This window comes from Oreochromis niloticus, linkage group LG12 (assembly GCF_001858045.2).
Source record: "Oreochromis niloticus isolate F11D_XX linkage group LG12, O_niloticus_UMD_NMBU, whole genome shotgun sequence".
NCBI classification, from domain to species: domain Eukaryota; kingdom Metazoa; phylum Chordata; class Actinopteri; order Cichliformes; family Cichlidae; genus Oreochromis; species Oreochromis niloticus.
The window spans coordinates 17,253,911-17,273,565 of record NC_031977.2 but is presented as its reverse complement, the minus strand read 5'-3'; the positions used below and the strand labels follow the sequence as shown (position 1 = coordinate 17,273,565).

The window sequence follows — 19,655 nt, the reverse complement described above, 5'->3', positions numbered from 1 at the left end:
GACTGAGATTGTGTAAAACTTTGATTGAAGTGTGAAAGTCCTGCACTGTGGCTCTAAAAGGTCTACTCATCTCCCTGAAAGTAGTTTTATCCTGTAGTACTTTTGCTCTTAGATCATTTGTTCCAACATAACATTACATTTGAACTATAAGTGGTATTTTTTTTAAAACCTTCCCTAACACGTGTTTTCTTTCAGGCATACACCAAGTTTTCTGGGGCAAAAGTCGCAGTTTCTCCAATAGACTGGACATGGAAAACAATCACAGGTGGGCTGCACCCTCCCATAAACACAGTGTTACAGTTTTAGGCTCTGCATGCCTTAGACGGAGAATCAGTGAACCCATACAAGACTGTATTCTGAATATATAACTGTACATATAGTTATAAAGAATGCATAATTCATGCATTCTTTTAAAATATTTTTATCTGTTCATGCAACTTAAGTTAAATAAATATTTACATATTGAAACTCGAAGATCTGTGAGTTTCTGAACCACGCCTTTTGTTCTCTGCAGCACACTTGCACGGTTGTGGCGCAGACTTAACAAACTCCTCGTGTAAACACCTGCCAAAGTACTCAGAGCCATCTCTGAGGCAGTTCTTCCCACAGTTTATTTCTCGAGAGACCGCATTTTGCCTTGATAGCACGCACACACATGATTAAAGCAATACCAGCCTCCCCGTTGTGGCTGGTAAATGTAAATTACATTGAGCATGATGAACTTCAATGTCTTTAATAAGACATTAGTCAGTTGTAATATCCAACTTTAATGTGTGTTTCCTATTAATCACAGTGACTGTCCCAGAATTGCTTTGCGGCGACACTGCAGTTCAAGAACCAACACAAATTCTTAACTTTCTGAGGAAACAAGTGAGTGTGCCTGCTTCTTCAGCATGTGTCCTAAACTGTTTAGCCAAATCTATAAATCTCTACATCTATTTTTTCTTTTTTTTTAAACAGAGGTTTAATGCAGATTATGAGCTGACAGCCAGACAAGGAGCAGATACAATGGCCTACATCGCTCTGCTGGAGGAGAAGCTGCGACCAGCTCTGGTAAGCGCTTTGCTTTTGCTGTTTCCCTGACAACATCTGGTCGCAAGCTAACAGGGTGATGTTTGCGTCCCGCAGCTGCACACGTTCTGGGTCGATGCAGAAAACTACTCCAATCTAACACGGCCCTGGTTCGCCTCACGCTCGCCTTTCCCGCTGAATTTTCTCGTACCAGGACGTCTCGCCAGCGGCGCCCTCTCCCGCATCCTTCTAACCACAGGAGAGGCACCGCTGCACAGAATCTCTGAGGTGGAGGGAAAGGTAAACGCCGCTCTGTACCGATGCGTCGCTTAGACACAGTTTAAACTTCGCCTGGTGTGAGGTTCTGTTTTTTTCAGAGCTGTAAATGTGTCTCTCTCTGTATGTCCCGTAGATCTACAGTGATGCTAAAGAGTGCCTGAACTTGCTCTCCTACAGACTGGGAACAGCTAACTTCTTCTTTGGCAACTCGTGAGTTCTCCAGTGTTTGCATACTTTTTGTGTTTAGTTAGAGAAGCATTCATGCACTCCACAGTTAGACTGCTATGGGGAAGCAGAATAGACTAAAAAACCTGAAAAACTCGCATAATTCTGATTTATTTGAGAACTTTTTATCTCTGCTTGTCCTTGGATTGCAATTCAGCTGAAAACTTATTAAAAAATGAATACATGAAATAAACAAGGTTCTTTATTCTTTAGTCCTTCACCTCCGTAGGGTATAGGCTGTGAGCCCTCAGAATCCTTTGTCCTGTGCCTACTTTACTCCTTTGTGATCGCTCTTTTTAATAAAATACTTTTTCCCCATCATCCTGGCTCAAGCTGAATTAAACACTGTGTGAGTCTAAGTTTTTAGGAAGGGGAGAAACAAGCAAAATATTTTATTTTGATCATCATTTTTGTTTTCCATAATTTGTCACGAGGGCTAAACTTTAAATGAAAAGTTGATTAATCTCGCAGCTCTATTTTGTGCAGGGAAAAAGCAACAGAATTTTGCTTTAAAGATTTTCTGATTGATCCTCTAACATGTCTGAATGTATGTTTCTGTACATGTGTGTTTGTGCTATTAGGCCGACCAGTCTGGATGCCTTTGTGTTTGGTTTCCTGGCTCCCCTTCATAAAGCCAGTCTTCCCAGCAGCCCTCTGCAGAGCCATCTCAGACAGCTGGATAACCTTACATGCTTCTGTGACAACATCCTCGCAGTCTACTTCAGCTCAGACCACCTTTGTAAGATTGCTGCACAAGCTGGTAATACTCTGTAGTGGCTATAGCTTTTATTTGTAAGCGCTTGAAACAACTAACATCTTTACACAGAACATCATCAGCACTTTAATTCTTCACACATATTTCTTTCTTCTCTTTCTTCTGTTGGTTTTACTTCTGGGTGTTAAATGGTCTAACACTGCTCCTGTTCCACTCACTCTCTGCTTTCTACTTTTTCCTCTTCTTCTGTCTGTGCTCCCTCGCCTGATCTCTCTCCAGGTTCTCTCCCACCTGTTCAGGAAACAATGGATGCCAACCTCCAGAAACTAACTCAGCTTGTAAACAAAGAATCCAATCTGATAGAAAAGGTGCTTCTGCTTTCCTTTTTCTCTTCTTTTGCATGGGTTCATAGTTGCTTTCTGCAGGTACCATCTCAGTCGTGTTTATGGTGTGTTTTCATTTCTTGCTTGTGCTTGTGGGCACTAACTAAACTGTACATCCTTTTGCTGTAGATGGATGACAACCTGCGCAGCAGCCCACAGCACAAACCCCACAGACCAGAGCCCAAACCCAGTCTGTCCAGTGCGAAGAGCTCTACTCCTGCCTAACACCTGACCTTTAAATCCTGCTCCGTTTCTATGAATCGCAGAGCAGCACCCTGCACACATAAGGTGCTGTTCAGAACATGACTCTAAAAAAACAAACAAACAAACAAAAAATGAATGGAAGCATATCTATATAAATACAAGAGGCTATTTTAAGATAATGATGAGAGATTTTGTCTGGAAGAGAAGTGACAGTGCATGTGAGGCTTTAAAAAAGAAAAGAAGCGTGCATGTATGTGGTCAGCGATGGATTGCTGTGAAGTGGTGCTTGATGAGAAAGACACAGAAAGTTCAAAGAAAAAGTCCAGCAGGGAAAATCAGCGGCACAGTTTAACCTTTCAATGTGGACCACTCAGCAGATTTTCTTTTAACTTTTTCACTCTTTTTTTGTTTCGTTTAAAGGACACCTTCGAGACCTTGGTCACTACAGTAGAGCACTTTTAAGCTAGAGCACTTAACATGTTTTACCACCAAGGATCTCTTTAAGTACCTTCCTCGTGTCCACTTTAAAATGTTCCATAAATTCTGTTAACATTTGAATGGGTGTAATGTACAGTGTGTGCGCGGACATGACTATAAGAGTAACTAATTTAACTTATTTAACTTTGTTTCAGTTCCTCTGCTGTGTACAGTTGTAAATATTGTTATGAGGATAATCAATGAAATTGACTTCCTGTTTCCTCTAAAAAGGAGCAGCTTGTTCAAAATGTTGTTGCTAGACACACAGAGGTAAGAGAAGGGCCATCCATGCATTATATTTGGGACTAATGTGCTTGTGTGTGACCCGAGGATCATGGTTTTTTTTGTTCACGATGTCATGTGGCTTTAAGAATCTACTCACTTCTGCTGTTGCTTTTGTTTTCTTTTTTCCACTACCATTTTCGCTCAGTTTCGTTTCAGTTTTGTGCTGCTATAATTTCCTGTGCCACAGACTGAAAGGGTTGGAAATGTCTCATTAGTTATCTTGGTTTGTTTTTTTTAAACACTATAATTTGGACCACAAAGTTAGAAATTCCCTCGAAGTGTTTCTACTCCGTATGATTCCTTTATATGATTTCTCTTCACCTCAGACCTTCAAAAAGTCACTTCATGGCCGCATGCTCTTGAAAGCACCGTGCTCTGAAACAGATGTGCTCTGAAACAGATGTGCTCGGGGGGGGGGTTGATGCTGGTCAGCCGTCTTGTAAGGACCATAAGGGAAAAGTGTGCCTTCATGACTCCTCGTGTCTTGTACAAGTGTCAACATGCTGTGTTCTTCATCATTTTGATACATATATCCAAAATTATATTTGTAATTTCTGTTGCTCACAATCTGTAAGTGTCTATTAAAATGCATATATGATAAAAACGGTTTCTGGCTTTCCCCCCCCAGTATTGTTGAATATTGTGGCGTGATTGAACAATAGTCAAAATAATGTCCTCTAACACCAGACAAGAACTTTCTCACAGACTCTCGCCATCCTGTTTAATTTCTGAATGCTGATCTTTCCTCCATCCTCAAACCAAGCCAAAGCATCAAGGCATGCTTTTGGGTTTTTCCAGTAACAATTACAGAAGATTTCTCTGTTGCCTGCCGTACCTCTACTGACTGTGTGATCATTTGTTTAGATGTTGGGAGGATAGAGGGCTCTTTGTCTAGTTTTGGCCTTCAGCCTGGAAAAAATTAATCACAGAGAAAGCTGAGAGGAAACGACGCATACTTGACTCCAGGTATTGTCCAAGTCAGTCACGTGAAGGCGAGTATCCTGCTGAGATTTCTCCTGGATGGCTTGGGAAGCGGGTGCAGTAGCTGGAAATAAATACCACATTTTGGATCTGTTAGAAATTTTGGTCATCTTCTGCCTTCCTGTGCTGGAACAATATGTTTGTCAAGTAATATTAAATAGCATCAAGAGAAATCTGGTGGCTCCAACAGAGTGTTGTCCACCAGAGGAAGGCTGTCCCTCCTAAGAGGGCTTTTCTCCAGGCTCCAGCCGAAGAATCCAGCACATCACATGGAGCATCTGGTCACTGATGGGTTGCATGTGTGTACCCTCCACATTTCTGCTCCCTCCCTCTTTCCATTTTCCCAGAAATGATAAAAGGTGTCAGAGGTGAGCGAGAAGGGGGAAATGGTGTGATTGCCTGGAAAATAATGACGCAATAACTGCGAATGTCCTCTCCAAAAGCATGTAACTGTGATGATCGCTTGTGGCTCACAAACCTGCTTATAAAAGAGGATTTGAAAGTCTAAATTGAGTAACAAATACATATGGGTGGAAATACAATCTTTAGGACAAACACCAAAAAAAAAGCTTGTCTGGAAAATAATTAGATTTCAGTTTCTTTTTGTGGTCATTTGGTTCAGATCAGGTTTACAGTTCTCGTAACTTCCAGAAAGATTATTTTTAAAAAGACAGTAATACAGTTAACGGAGCACCGAGGCCCCCTAGTGGTGACATATTATTGGGAAAAGGAGTCAAAACACATCTGCAGCACAGAGGTGCTTGGTTCAAATAAAGGGTCCTTTCTATGTGGAGTTTATGTGGAGCTTCCTCCCACAGTCCCTGCAACAGACTGGCGTCCTGTCCAGAGTGTACCCTGCCTCTCTGTGACAGCTGAGACAGGCTTCATCAACCCTGAACTTGATAAGGGGAGGATGGCTGGATGGTAAATGAGTCAAACCAATTAGTCCAGTTGAGCAGATAGAAAAATAATCATGTTCTTTCAGACCAGAAAAATCAGTTTTTACAAGACAGAAGAAGAAAAACAGCTGATCTGCATTTGTTGACAGTCGCACATAAGAAACAAAGAACTGATCACATCTCTTTAAAAAGGTTATTTACACAAAACAAACCTATTCACATTATGAAACAGTTTAAAAAGTGCCACAGTGTATGTTTGGAGACACAAACTCAGTCTAAAACTTTGTGGTGACAAAAAAAAAACTTGAATAACAATTTGTTGAAGGACTAATTATACAGTGGTTGTGTTTGGACGTCTATATGTTATTCGAGTATTTACTAACAGTATCTGTGATGAAGGGATTGAAGGAACTGGGCGAAATTAGAAAAACTTTTACAAAAACAGTAAAAAAAAATTGTCACACGTTTTGTTCAGAATTATAACATTTTTCACATTTCATTTTTCTTTGTGTACAAAGTACAACGCGCTCATCAATGGGGGAAATAAATCACTTAATTTAAATCCATTTATATGAAATAGAACTTCTTTTTTTTAAATTGACAGCGTCCTTTTTTGGTTTTTTCTTTACCCAATTACATATTTATTTGTATTCAATTGCAGAAAACTAGCTTTTAAAGCTCTATGTGGTTGAAGTACTAATAATAATAACTTAGATTTGTATACCACCTTTCAAGAAATCCAAGGATGCTTGAAGTGATCATTCTTCCTTTCGCTAACAACACACAAATCCATATATTAGGTTTAGAGGAATCATCTCTTCTGCATTATTCTTCAACATTTTAAGAGTCCATCGTGACCTGTAAACTCTCCACTGTGTTAGGCTACTAGCAGAGCTAGCTGTCCTTGGTAAACTCGGGCACCACCAGCACCATGCTGATCTCCAGGCTGCCAGGCAACTCCAAAGCCAGAGCGGGTTGGCATGGCTGGGTGAAGCTCTGTCTGAAGGTGCCTAATAACTGACCGCTTTGGGCATTGTAGAAAGACAGACGACCGAGCTGGTAGTCCAGGAGAGTGCCCACTCGGTCAGGCATCTCAGTCACAAACACGCTGGACTGAATGTCATTGTGGAGTAACTGATACCTGAAACTGGAGGGACAGAAAGACAGAGAAAAGTGGAAGTTAAATACCAAAACTATCAGAAGCATCACAGCAATGGGTGAAAATTCCTTATGTTTACCCTGATGGTGAGGGACTACACTGCAAACACCAGGACAGGCTATTTTCCCCCAGTGAGCTGTTTCTGTTGGCAGTGCTGTATGCCACTCCGAGCCTGTAGGCCGTACTTTGTGACACACTGGTTTCCCAGTAATAGATCCCTCGCGCTGGCAGCAGCTCACCCAGGATGGATGGACACCTTTAGGACACGATGATTTTAAAAAGAGTTTTCCTAATAAGGTCTACTGGACGTGCTCTTGGGTTACACTTACTGTGTGCCTGTGAGCGAGGCGGTTTTGTGTGCATCCTGGGAATAGTGCAGAGTGGTCTGGTTCTCTGAGAGCTGCAGAGCAGGATGAGCTGATGCCTTCAGCAGGTGGAACCTCGTCCCTCAAGACAAAAGTAGCAGAGAGTATAAAAGCATAAGCAGGGGAGCAGAAATTCTGTAGGGTGGTTGTACACTTGTGAACATAAAATCATCATAATCAAGATTTCCTTGGACTGTTCTTTTTACCAATTTAAATTAACTCTACCGATTCTGCCAAGCAGAGTAGTATTTAGTCAGAATTATACCAGAAGCTTATTGATGGCTACCAAAAAACATCTGTTGGGGTGCAACTTGATAAGCCTGCATGCATACTTTTGACCCAATGTGGATTAGAGAAAAAACAAAACAATTCTTGTTTTCTTGTAAGGCATTAAAGATGTATGCTGCACAATCATTACAGCCTGGAAAAAGAACAATTCAAAGAAATCTAAAGCACCACCCTACCGCACCATTCATACCCATGATATCATGTACATCCTTTAAATTTCTAAACATGATTTGTGAAGTATGTGTTCTTGATACCTTTTGTGGAAATGAGTGCAGCCTCGCTCTGTTCACTGGCCCCAGCCTCATTCACAGCTTTGATGTAAAACAGGTAATTCTCACAGGGCTGCAGGAGAATCTTTTGCTCACAGGTTTTGATACCTGAGATGGATCTGGAAGTCACATCAGCAAAAATATATGCACAAACAAACATTTTACATAAACATCTAGTGTAGTAACGTGTCAGTGTGCTTACCGGTCTGGTTAACACCCACCTGAGCCCTTCTCCTTCCAGTTCATACTGTCGGCAGTACTCCAAAGTGTAACTCTGTCCGGGACTCTGCTCTGCTGAGCTCCACCTCAGAGCAGCTGAATCCCACAGGATGCTGCAGCGCTCTGTGTCTATCACTGGCACTGTAGGAGCTGCCAAAGAGAGACGACTATAATGTAAAGTAGACCTTTATGGCTTTGCAGGACTTTTCTTGCTTCGTCTGTAAACTACAAACAGCCAGATTGCTTCCAAGCACATTGTCTTAATATAGTCGAGGAGAAATCTGAATTCTGTCAAGCATGTCAGGAAAAAATGAAAGCAGTTCTTCAACTTTTTTTTATCAGACAACAGATGTGTTGCCATGAGTCCGGTGTGCAGACTGACCAGTTCTGAAGGTAAGTCTCTCGCTGGGCAGAGAGCAGCCTGTATAGTTGACAGCCATCACCCACACCTTGTACATCTTGTCAGATTCTAGGTCCTCCAGGACACAGTAACTCTCCTTTACTGTCACACGGTACTCCTCTGACACAGCTGTGGACCACAGCAGATATAAAACACCTCCTTACATTTATATACTCAGAAATCTTTTAATTTGTTCACTGTTAAACGTCATTATTTTTAAAAAAGATCTACAACTATTAGTCTTCCACAATTTTTCAGTTTAAGCAACATCCTGTCAGTATTTACCGCCCTGTGGATCCTCCATGCAGTAGACCTGGAAGCAGTCTATGATATCTCCAGGGTTGACTTTCCAGTAAACTGTGACGCTGGTGCTGGTGGCTGAGCCCGGCTCCTGCGGCAGCAGTGTCGGCCTCTGGGGCACTGAGACACACACCAGGAAGCTTTATGCCACATATACGTACATGTGATATTACGAGATCTGCAAACACAGTGCAAGCTCACAGCAGACCCACCTGGGATCCCCTTGCGCTGTGCGAGGTTTGAGCTTGAAGTGTTGGCCTTGGCGTAGTCCTCAAACACCAGCAGTCCCTTGGGACCCAGCTCCATCGTCGAGGCTGAGTCCAGAGCTGCTGTAAGTCTGACCATAAAACCACAACGTGAATCAGCATTAAAATGTGAGCGATCTGCTCACCTGTCCAACTTTCCCAGACACAGATTAAGCCTGAAGCTAACCTAAAAGAAAAATTCAATGATGATCTCCATTATAAAGACTACATATAATCCATGCCTGGGAAACGCAGCCTATGTGTTAGATATTTCTATGCTATAGGAGATCAGTTAGAAACCCTCACCCATGCTTACACCACATGGAGCTTTATTTTGTGGCAGTCAGTATGATTATAAATCTGTCTTCTGATCATACTGAGCTTCGCATCTCTTGGCAAAACTTTTTGTGTTAAATTCATGTTTTTGGTTAAATAAATTAGCACTTATTGACTTTTTGTCATGGTTTCTTAGATATGTAATGATAAAACAAAAATTCACTCATGCATTTTAATATCCAGCATACCGGCATGCTCCACAGGTCAGGGTTCTGGAGGTCAGGCAGCATGCCAAACTGGTTACCACTAAAGTCCTGTGAAATCACAGTCACTCCCACAGCTTTCACTGAAAGCAAATTACCTTGCATGAATGTCTTCAGGCGACTAGTGAGGGAGCAGATTGAAGAAGATTTTATTAGAAATTTGACACAAACCATCATGAGCAATCAGCCCGAGGAGCTTCGGGACTCACCCTGGCCTCAGTCTCAGCCTCTCTGCTTGTGGTCTCCAGAATGGCCTTGGCTGAGTCAATGCTCTCCTGGAAGGAGACAATCTGATCATAGAGCTGCTCCAGCTTGGTCTTCTTCTCCTCCTCCATGCTGACAGACATGTTATTGTACTGCTCCATCACCACGTCCATCATCTCCTTGTTCTGAGCCTTCATGGCCGCCTCGCTCTCTATGAACTGATCCTGAGCCAGACGAACAGCAAAGAGAGGCTTTTGATTAAACTCTACCACGAGCTAACAGTACTGCTTTGAGCAACTAAAGCATGCTTTACCTCCACAGAGTTGTAGGCAAGCTCCAGCTCTGACACCAAGTCCTCAATGTTCTCCGATCTCCCCTGAAGCTCTGAGATCCAGCCATTTAGCGACTCCTGTTTTATGAACACTTACAGGTTAAATGAAGCTTGTGCGTAAGTTCAGTAAGGAAGATCTGCAATCACTCATCTGCCTGCTTTCCTGGGTGTTCAGCTGCTTTTCTGTTCTTTACATCACTACTGCTTTCCCATCCTGTCAGTTTCAGTACTGACATCATTACTCTAGTCCAATCATCTTCTTGCTCGCCTTCTTTGAGCAAATCAGCATCCACTTTGTGTGGTTTAAATCTGTGCTCTCGTCATTCTCCCTTTCAGACTCTCCTCCCCATCTCCACCTCACAGACACCTCAGTTAGAGCTCCATCCAAGCCTTCTTGTCCTAAATCCTGTCACTGCTGGGATTTTGTACCACCATCGTCAAAGTCTAATCGCTAAAAAGTTTTTCTGTCTCAATAAATGATGTTCAGTTCTTCCAAGTGATCTCTTCCTATTGAAATATCAGTTGTAAGCACCCTGACAATAATGTAGAGATGCAAAGTGAAATATTTTGCATATGATGCCAAAGCTGAGCCAAACCTCTCTCAGAGTTCGTAACCTCGAAAGATTATAAAGTTTTAAATAAAATCTAGCAGATAAACAAGAATAAGGATCTCTTTGTGGGCTGGTATCTCTGCCAGGGTTTCAGAGGAGTTTCATCTTTCACAACGTGATTAACCAACTGAAAACAACATGCTTTCTTTTTCACTCACGATAACAAGAGGGAAAATACATTTATATCATGTGTTTATTCAGTGAGTCACACTTTCTCAGTTGCTCTGTTGAGTTCTTTATCTCGTTTAAAGATTAAACAAATCCCTCCCGCAAGTTGTTACTATTCAGAGAGATAAAACAGGTTCATCCTGAAGTTAAAATATGAGCCCGCTGCAGCTTTAAGGAGAGCCATCAGAGAGGCTATTCCAGGAAGAAGAGCAGTGGCGATCCCCTGTCACCACTTCAGCACAAGCAGCTCACATTTAACTGGGTCAAGATGTGGTCACTGATCGCTCCCTGCTCTCTGCTTCTTGACACCGACCTCCTCGCTGCTAAGAGTCAGAACAGGTGTTTGAAGGAGAACGTGTGAACATACCTGCACACACAACCCTGGGCCAGTCACACAGAGATAGCCTTTAGCTTTACCAACAGCCAGACTTTAGTCATATGTTTGAATGTATTCAATTAAGATTTTTTTTCCAAACAACAGCCATATCAGCCCATTCAGTTCCAGCAAGAAGATTCACTTCTTTGAGTTATTAGCAATCATGACCACATTAAATTTTAAAAGCAGTAACTGTGGTCTTGAAAAGGTATTTCCCTTCACACTGCTGGCTCCATAATATTCAACCACAAATTATGGGCCCTGACACCTTAGTTCTAAATTAGTCTGAGAGTCAGCTGGCTAATGTTTTATGCTTAAAATAAGCCAGTCTTTATTTTTCTGAATGCTATGAATTTCTCATCTAAGAGCAGATTTATAACATTACAGAGCAGTTTAACACGTGTTTGACAAACAGGCTCCTGTGCATGAAGAAGTGAAGCAGTGCAATGTAATTTCTAGCTTGGAGAACTGGACCGGACACAGGTTTGCTAAGTTTCCCTGGTGAGCATGCCAGGATCAATTTTCCTCCTCTGTGGAGTACTTGAATATACTGCACTTCTTGGTGCTGAAGTCAGACTTAGATTAGAGCTTTGCTCTTTTGATCTTTATGTTGTTTACTCTCTACAGCTGTCAATACTTCACATAAATATGGAGGATCACACATCCTCAAGACCTGGTTCAAATATCAGCTGGAAATGACATTCAATCTTTCTTAAAATTGTTCCAACTTTCTCTTCATTTAAGTGCCAGAAGTTTGACATACCCCTGTCCTGTTGTCAGGTGTTTCCTGACAGACCACACAGAAAAGCCGAAATAACTTATCTCTTAGTGAGGCGTGTGTGTCTAGGAGTTTTCTCTGATTGTTGCAATAAAAGGTGTCTTAAACCTTCAGCCTAAAAACACAGATCCGTGTTTGTTTACATTTTAATTTGAGGAAAAAGACTAAAATAGCTGATTGTTAGAAGGTTTCATTTCCACACGTGATGGCTGACCCTAAGCTCACCCAGAGGCACAGCGAGAGAGGAAAGTGCATGTATGTGTGTGTGTGTGTGTGAACAGATCACATATCATTTTCTACGTGATGATGTCACACTGGACCTTTGCACCGATCAAAGCAGAGCATTGCATCACTACAATTCAATGTGCTTGGCTGCAGCCTGAGAAGCGGCGGCCTGTTGGCATTGAATGGAAACGTTGACTAATTTAAGACCAGTTTATTATAAACTAATGCCCGTAAAATGTGTGATGTTCATAACAAGAGTTCATAACACTGGTGAGATGTAGGATAATGAGCTGCTACTTGATTGCAGTACTCGTCAGTGACGAGTGTGGTTTTTGTGCTGTGTCAGCAGCTACATGTTTGAATGATGAAACAGCCGGGAGCCACTTTGACCTTGTAGAACCAGAGAAAATAAAAAATTTGGATTTGATTTTACGGCATAAAAACTGGTGTTCTGCTCTGTTCAGTTCATAGTCGGAGGAGAGCGAGGAGGCTCTTAAGGATTGTTTTGAGTCGACTGTGTGGGAGGTGATCTGTGACGACCACGGAGAGGACATCGACAGCCTTACTACATGCATTACTGACTATATTAATTTCTGTGTGGATAACACCGTACCTACCAGGACTGTACGGTGTTTCTCCAACAACAAACCTTGGATTACCCCAGAAATTAAAGCTGTCCTCAAGCAGAAGAGGAGGGCCTTCAAATCCAGAGAGAAAGAGGAGTTGAAAAGGGTGCAGAGAAAGCTGAGGGGACTGATAAGGAATGGGAAGGACAGCTACAGGCAGAAGATGGAGAACCAGCTCCAGCAAAACAACGTTGGTGAAGTCTGGAGAGGCCTCAGAACGATCTCAGGCCACAAACATCAGAACTCTCTGCCTGGGAGGGATGTGAGGTGGGCAAATGAACTGAATCATTTCTTCAACAGATTTGATTCAGCCATGAGGCAGTCTCCAACATCGGCTGCAGACTCACCCACCCCCACTGCTGCTGTTCCACCTCTGACACCTCAGACACTTCACAACTCCTCTATTCACCCTGCTCACTCCTCCCCACCCCCAACAACAGCATCCAATACACACTCAACATAAGGCTCCAGCCTGTCTCTCTCAACCACCCAGGTTAGGAGGGAACTGAGGAGGATTAATGGCAAGAAGGCAGCGGGCCCAGATGGCATCAGCTCGAGGGTCGTCAGGTCCTGCACGGACCAACTGTGTGGGGTGATGGAGCACCTCTTCAACCTGAGCCTGAGGCTGGGAAGAGTCCCACAGCTCTGAAAAACCTCCTGTGTTGTTCCAGTGCCAAAGACGTCACGCCCCAAGGACCTCAACAGCTACAGGCTGGTGGCTCTGACATCCCACCTGATGAAGACCCTGGAGCGGTTGGTCCTGGCTCAGCTTCAGCGCCTGGTGAGCTCATCACTGGACCCACTTCAGTTTGCCTACCAACCTGCGGATGATGCCGTCATTCACCTCCTACATCGTTCCCTCTCTCACCTGGAGACCGCTGGGAGCACTGTGAGAATCATGTTCTTTGATTTCTCCAGTGCCTTCAACACTATTCTTCCCACGGTCCTGAAGGACAAGCTGGAGAACTCTGGAGTGGACCATCACCTCACTACCTGGATTCTGGACTACCTCACCGACCGACCACAGTATGTGAGGACTCAGGGCTGTGTGTCGGACAGGGTCGTCTGCAGTACGGGGGCCCCACAGGGAACGGTTCTGGCTCCGTTCCTCTTCACCATCTACACTGCAGACTTCTCCCACAACTCCACCCAGTGCTTCCTGCAGAAGTTCTCTGATGACTCTGCAATAGTCGGCCTCATCACTGATGGGGACGACAAGGAGTACAGAGGACTGACTCAGGACTTTGTGGACTGGTGCCAACTGAACTACCTCCAGATCAGTGCCAGTAAAACCAAGGAGCTGGTGGTAGACTTCTGCAGGCACAAACATCCTCCACTGCAACCACTGAACATCCAAGGTATGGACATCGAGGCTGTGGACAGCTACAGGTACCTTGGTGTTCATCTGAACAGCAAACTGGACTGGACTCATAACTGTCAGACTCTGACAGCATTGAGCAGCTCCTTCAGTGGCAGGCTGCGGCACCCACGGTGTGGGACGGAGAGATTTCGCAGGTCTTTCCTCCCCACTGCTGTCAGACTCCACAACAAAGACTTTTGCAGCTGATCAAACCCTCACACGTGCAATAAGACTGCTATATGTGCAATTCTTTCTCTGACAAAGTTGTACTTTTGTACTTTCTTACTCAGTTGTATATAGTATTTGTATTCTATTTTATTCTATTGTATATATTATTCTATTTTTATTCTATTGTATATAGTATTTTATTTTTATTTTTATTTTATTGCATTCCAGTGTTTTCTAATTTCTGCTACATAACTTGCACTTTTGCTGTAACAAAACAAATTTCCCACCTGTGGGACTGATAAAGGTCATCTTTAACTTTATCTTTATCTTTAATGCTGTGCCACTTTTTGTATTGCACTCTATATCATAGTTCAGAAAGGAAACTGTATCCTGACTACTGCTCTTGGCTTTATTTTCAGGGTTTAGGAAATAACCACTGTAGGCTAAGTAACCCCTTACAGGCTGTTTTAGACTAAATCAGGTGAGGTACCATAGAGAGCAATTACATCAGCATTAGTTGTAGGATGTAGGTCCTATCCCAGGTGCCACAGGGCGAAAGGCAGAGCACAATCTGGACAGATGGCCATTCAAATTCACACCTAGAGGTAATTTAGAACCACCAATAAACCTAACCCCGCTAACTGCATGCCTTTGGAACCAGAGAGAACAGACATGGGGAGAACATGCAAATTCCACACAGATAACCTTCTTGCTGTGAGGCAATAGTGCATGTGCCCAGCATGTGTAGCTGTGCTTCAATATTAGATTACCTTTATTTCTTCGTAGGCCGTATCCACAGCAGTCACATCGTGGCTGTGATGCTCTCCAGACATGCAGTCTTTCTCTGACAGCAGAAATCCACAGGTGAGACAGAACCAGTCCATCCCCTGTAGCTCAGCAGCTAACTGGGCCTGCATTTCCTCCTCTGCGTCGATTATTTCATAGTCAGCCTCAATCATTTCTTCTTCTTCTTCTGGGAAATAATCTACCTTCTCTACCACCATCTCTTCATCCTCTTCTTTCTTCAGAGTAGGCTGTGGTAATAGCCCAGCCACATCTCTCTGTGTTTCAGGTTCTGGCATCTCCTTTGCATCCTGTTTAGATATCACTTCATATTCCATCTCAACGTCAGGTACATCGGGGCGCCCAGCAAATCCCCAATCTTGCTCCATTTGTTGCTCAACATCCTCTCTTTGCAGCTCAACATGTGGAACTAGATCTTCTTTAATAACGCTCGTTTCTTCCATCTTGTGGATCTCTGCCATCTGTTCTACGACCGTTTGTTCAGGATGTATTTCCTCTCTGTGCACTTCATATGAATCGTCTTGGGGAGTAAAGATGATTTTGTCTTCTTCTGTGGGTCTCTGCATCTTCGCCTCCTTGGAGTCAGTTTCCTCTACAGGTGCAGGTGGCGAATAGTCCATATCGAAATCATTCCTGGTTTGTTCTTTTTCTACTGCAGAGATTTCTGGTTCTACTTTGACTTCAGACTCCATCATTGTTTCTTCTACTGGTGCCTGAAGTTCAGCTGTGCTGTTAGACTCAGGGAGAGGAACCGTATCTTTCTCTGACCACTGACTGATCTCTACATCCATCTCTACAGCTTCTCCTTTGGGGACGAGGAGGATTAGCTCATCACCTACGGTCACTATGTCCTGCACCAAAGTCGTACTGGTCTCTGCGGGTACTTTAGAGTTTGTTTCATCTGATTCACCATCAATCATGTCTTGTTGCTTCTGCTGAGTTTTAAGGGTTACATGAAGTTTCTCATCTGCATCTGTCATGACTGCTTCTGAAACAGGCTTGGTTACTTCAATGGACGTGGCTGTGACCTCTAACCCTTCTTTATCCAACTTGTCCTCAGCAGTAGTTTTCCCTGTCAGAGGTTCGTGTCCTTCAGGAATACTTCTCACTTCCTGAAGATCAACACAAACTTGGGTTTGAATCTCTTTTTCATTCACTGCTTTTTCTGTTACCTCCACAACAGTGTGCACTGCAGCATCACAGTCCGTGATAACCTCAACAGGTCCAACATCTTCAGCCTCTTTGTGCTGTAACGTTGGTGTTTGAGCCGAGGGTTCAGTCAGAGTAAACGTTTCCTGTGTTACAGTCTCAGGTTCCTTCACTTCAGCTAAGGCCTCTGCTTTGGTTACTAGTTCTTCATCAGCAGACTCTATTTTGGTGTCAGAAACAACCTCCTCAGGCAAACTCGTCTTCCAGGTTTCTGCTTGTACTTCAGATTTAATGACAGCAGGAGGCACCTTGCTGCTTACAGGTGCTTCTACATCTGCACGCACTACAGGCGTCTTTTCATCAGTCTTTTCTGACACCTCCTCACAGCCATGCTCAGGTTCAGTGCAGCTTTGCTCACACTTTTTTTCTTCTTCTCTCTGATGACCCTCACTCTGTTGTGTGTGGTCTACTTTACAGTCCACCTGGTGAGTTTCAGGAAGTGGCTTTTCTGAGCTGCACTCAGAAGACTCTGTCATGTCTGTCTTACCTTCAAGCTTCATTTGTTGATCTTCCATTTTTTTCTCCGGTGGTTTAGACTCCTGACCTGAATCTTCCAAGGTCACTCCTATAGTCTCCTCCTGAGTAGCCTCAGAGAGTTGCATTTCCTCTGGTTCTTTAACTTTTCTCCTATCTACTCCTCTTTGCTCGTGCAAATCTTCACTCCTGTCTCCAACACTGACTTGCTGCTCCTCTGGTTCCTCCTTCTTTACCTTTTTTTTCTTTTCTTCTTCTGGTACTCGTATTAGACATCCTGTAATTTCAAACTTACTCTGCGGCCACATCATCCTTCCTTCACTCTCACTGGCCACTGGCTCTGGTTGAACATCCAGCGTAGGAGTTTCGTCTTTTAAAATGAACTTCTCCAGGTACCCATGTGCCTCCTCTGAATCTGACAAACGTCTCCTGTAAGACTTCTCAGATGCCACGCTCTCTGCTTCAGAGTATTCCTCATCACTCTTCCTCCTTTCACCCACAGCATCCTCGTAAAGGTCAGAGTACATGAAGGACATGGCAGTGGGCTCCTCCAGCAGGATCGGGTCAATGATCTTAGGAGGTCCAGGAGAGATAAAGATGGGCGTGAGAGTGGTCTCTTCACTCTCAAACAACACTGATCCGCTCCCCTTCGTTGACCTCTGGCTTTCTCGTCTGCTTCTCATCCCTCCTTGGCTCTCAGTCTTGTCCTCTTCTCTCTGATGTAGTGCATCAGCAGGAAGTCCTTCTCCATAAAAGACCTCATCAAAGTGTTCCCCAACTATATCTACATCCGAAACAAACACGAAAGAGTCCTCGGATGCAGAGGGGGCGCCTGTGGCTGTTTCTCCTGCAGGCTTTTGTTCCTCAGCTTGGAGTTTTGCTGCAGGCTGTTTAACCTCCTCCTGCAGCTCTGCTTGTTCTCCAGGAGCCACCACATCCAAAAGGGTAAACTTCTCGAAATAGTCGATGTCACCGGTGCTTTCTCTCTGAGTGGGTGTGTGTCCTGTGTCTGCTGATGGCTGAGAAGAATCTTGCTTTGAGGGCTGTGGAGAAATTAAAATCAGCATCTCAATCCAAAAGGTGCACTGTAACACTTAAACTGACAAATGAAACATAATAAAGATCAAAAAGTTCATTATAACAATCTTTCAAATGAAACAGAAAAGTACCTCCTGGTGTTCCAGTATTTCCTCCCCCTCTGGCAAGACTTGATTATCTTGCAACGTCCACTCAATGTGGTTATGAGACTTGATCTTTGGAGTCTGATCCAGATAAGACAAATTGTCCTGCAGCTCTGTACTCTCCTCCTCGTCCACAGTGGGTAGTTTAGAGGGGACTCTAATGTTAAGAATCTCATAGCCCTCTGAAATCAAACTAAAAAGCTGCTGATCTTTGCTTTTGATTTCCTCCAAGCCCGTCTCTGTTTTGCTATTTTCCTGCTTGACATTGGGAAGTGAAACCTCTGCCATCTCCGGTCTCTCCACTCCTAGAGCTGAAGCCGATCTCGAGCTCCCAGGTCGGCTCAGCCTGTCCCCGAGCCTACTGCTTCTTCCTCCAGACCTCGTCCTCCTGCGGACTACTTTCTCCTCATCAAAGACGATGGTGATCTTTCCCGCAGCTCCTGAGCCCTCCATGCTGTAAGCTTCAGAGGTGGAGCTCGTCTCAGAGGCCCACGGAGTAGAGCAGCGGCTAGAGGCCGTCTCCCAAACAATACCACTGTCCTCGCTCTGAACTGTTACCATCGAGAACGACGGATCCACCATTAGGCATTGGAGCTTGGGCTTCACCGATGGGTCCTGGACAACTTCTCGGAGACTGAAGGAGAGAGGAATTGACTGAGTGAGAGGAATGAGGAGGGAGGAAGGAAAGGCATGACTAAACAGTCTGACTGCAAGAGGAGATCTTTTTGGCACAGCTCATGGAAATATAAGCTGAGGACAAAGCAATTAATCAAATCAAAACATATTCGAGCAACATTTTGGAGCACCGAGGCAGCTGAGTTAATCTAAGATGAAAACACAGTAACACCAGTTAATCTTTTCTCAAGATGATCACTTGAGATTTGCAGACCTCCAGCATTAGACCAGGTGTTTGGTGCCGGGCTACCAGTGAGAGTGATGATCTGAAAAAAATAACGATCTGATGCGCTCTGAGCCATCGCTCCGGCTATGAATACATCCGAGCCCCCTGAAAGGTGACGTCCCAAGGCGTCATTCATGTAATATTAGAAAAGCGATGCCTGGCCTTCTGGGATGCAACCAAGATATCAGTTTCTTCTACTATTTATGAAATGGGAAGAATAAGTAGAGAAACTAGTATAAAAATGAGATGTAAAACATGGGGTGGTGAACAACATCGAACATTGATATAGCTGCCACACTGACACTTCTTTACGTGATTATTTAAGGCATTAAGTTAGTTTAATGGAGATTAATGGAAACTAAATTGAGTTTATGTTTTCCAGATAGAGATAAGCCACAACTTCTCCTTTCCTTGTTTATAACAAATTATTTGATGCTAAGAAGCCCAGAGACAAAGAGCTAACATTTTAAAAAATCACTCTAAAACAGAGATAATATGAATAAAAATGACGTTATTCAGATTCTTTTAAAAGCACCTGTTTTGTAGTTCTTCCAATTCATCTTCATCGTCCTGGCTCATGACATCTGAAGCTTCACACTGAAACTCCTGCAGCTCCGTCATCTCTGAATACAGACTCTCACATTCGTCCATCTTGGTAATTTCCCCCAAATCTTCTCTTTTCAACTCCAAGTATTGTTTTTTAGAGTCCTCTTGATGTTTTGAGTCACTCTGAATTGGTAGTCGGTCCGCCTGTTTGTGTCATTCTAAGTTGGGAGATGTCCATCTGACTCAGCGAGGGACAGAAATAGACAGAGCCGGGAATGAAAAGTGGGGAGTCAAGTAAGACAAGGGCAAAGCAGTTGGTGGGGGTACGTATCAGTAGAGACTGAGTCAAACACACGAACAGCGAACATTAAGAAGAATTTAGAGTTTCAAAATGTTAAAAAAGCAATGTTTCACTGCATCTTTGTGTGTGCCAGTGGCAGCTGACAGAGG

The 19,655-nt window shown here is 43.5% G+C and overlaps 2 protein-coding genes across 6 annotated transcripts in view; one reads left to right on the top strand and one right to left on the bottom strand.

Moving 5' to 3' along the window:
* mtx3 (metaxin 3) overlaps positions 1-4,183 on the top strand; it is a 5,964-nt gene extending 1,781 nt beyond the window's left edge. Inside the window, exons 2-9 of one of the 4 annotated variants that reach the window (XM_003451678.5) lie at positions 196-265; positions 794-870; positions 961-1,053; positions 1,129-1,311; positions 1,424-1,500; positions 2,097-2,254; positions 2,510-2,598; positions 2,743-4,183. In XM_003451678.5, coding sequence (XP_003451726.1) covers positions 196-265; positions 794-870; positions 961-1,053; positions 1,129-1,311; positions 1,424-1,500; positions 2,097-2,254; positions 2,510-2,598; positions 2,743-2,838 — 843 coding nt within the window. In that variant the 3' untranslated portion in view covers positions 2,839-4,183. Of the gene's footprint in view, positions 1-195; positions 266-793; positions 871-960; positions 1,054-1,128; positions 1,312-1,423; positions 1,501-2,096; positions 2,276-2,509; positions 2,599-2,742 lie in introns of all 4 variants that reach the window. The other 3 variants (XM_013275397.3, XM_005473254.4, XM_013275398.3) reach the window with 3 other exon arrangements.
* cmya5 (cardiomyopathy associated 5) lies at positions 3,543-19,655 on the bottom strand. 2 transcript variants are annotated; one of them, XM_005473253.4, is made up of 14 exons: positions 19,195-19,655; positions 17,747-18,392; positions 14,861-17,620; positions 9,761-9,856; positions 9,453-9,671; positions 9,342-9,364; positions 8,672-8,796; positions 8,445-8,579; positions 8,142-8,288; positions 7,762-7,909; positions 7,526-7,659; positions 6,948-7,065; positions 6,698-6,874; positions 3,543-6,606 (listed from the first exon to the last, which is right to left on the bottom strand). In XM_005473253.4, the coding sequence occupies exons 1-14, from the start codon at positions 19,308-19,310 to the stop codon at positions 6,354-6,356; spliced, it is 5,097 nt and encodes a 1,698-aa protein (XP_005473310.1). In that variant the 5' UTR covers positions 19,311-19,655; the 3' UTR covers positions 3,543-6,353. The 2 variants fall into 2 exon arrangements, with proteins under 2 accessions (XP_005473310.1, XP_013130850.1); XM_013275396.3 differs by lacking the exon at positions 19,195-19,655 and adding an exon at positions 18,648-18,793.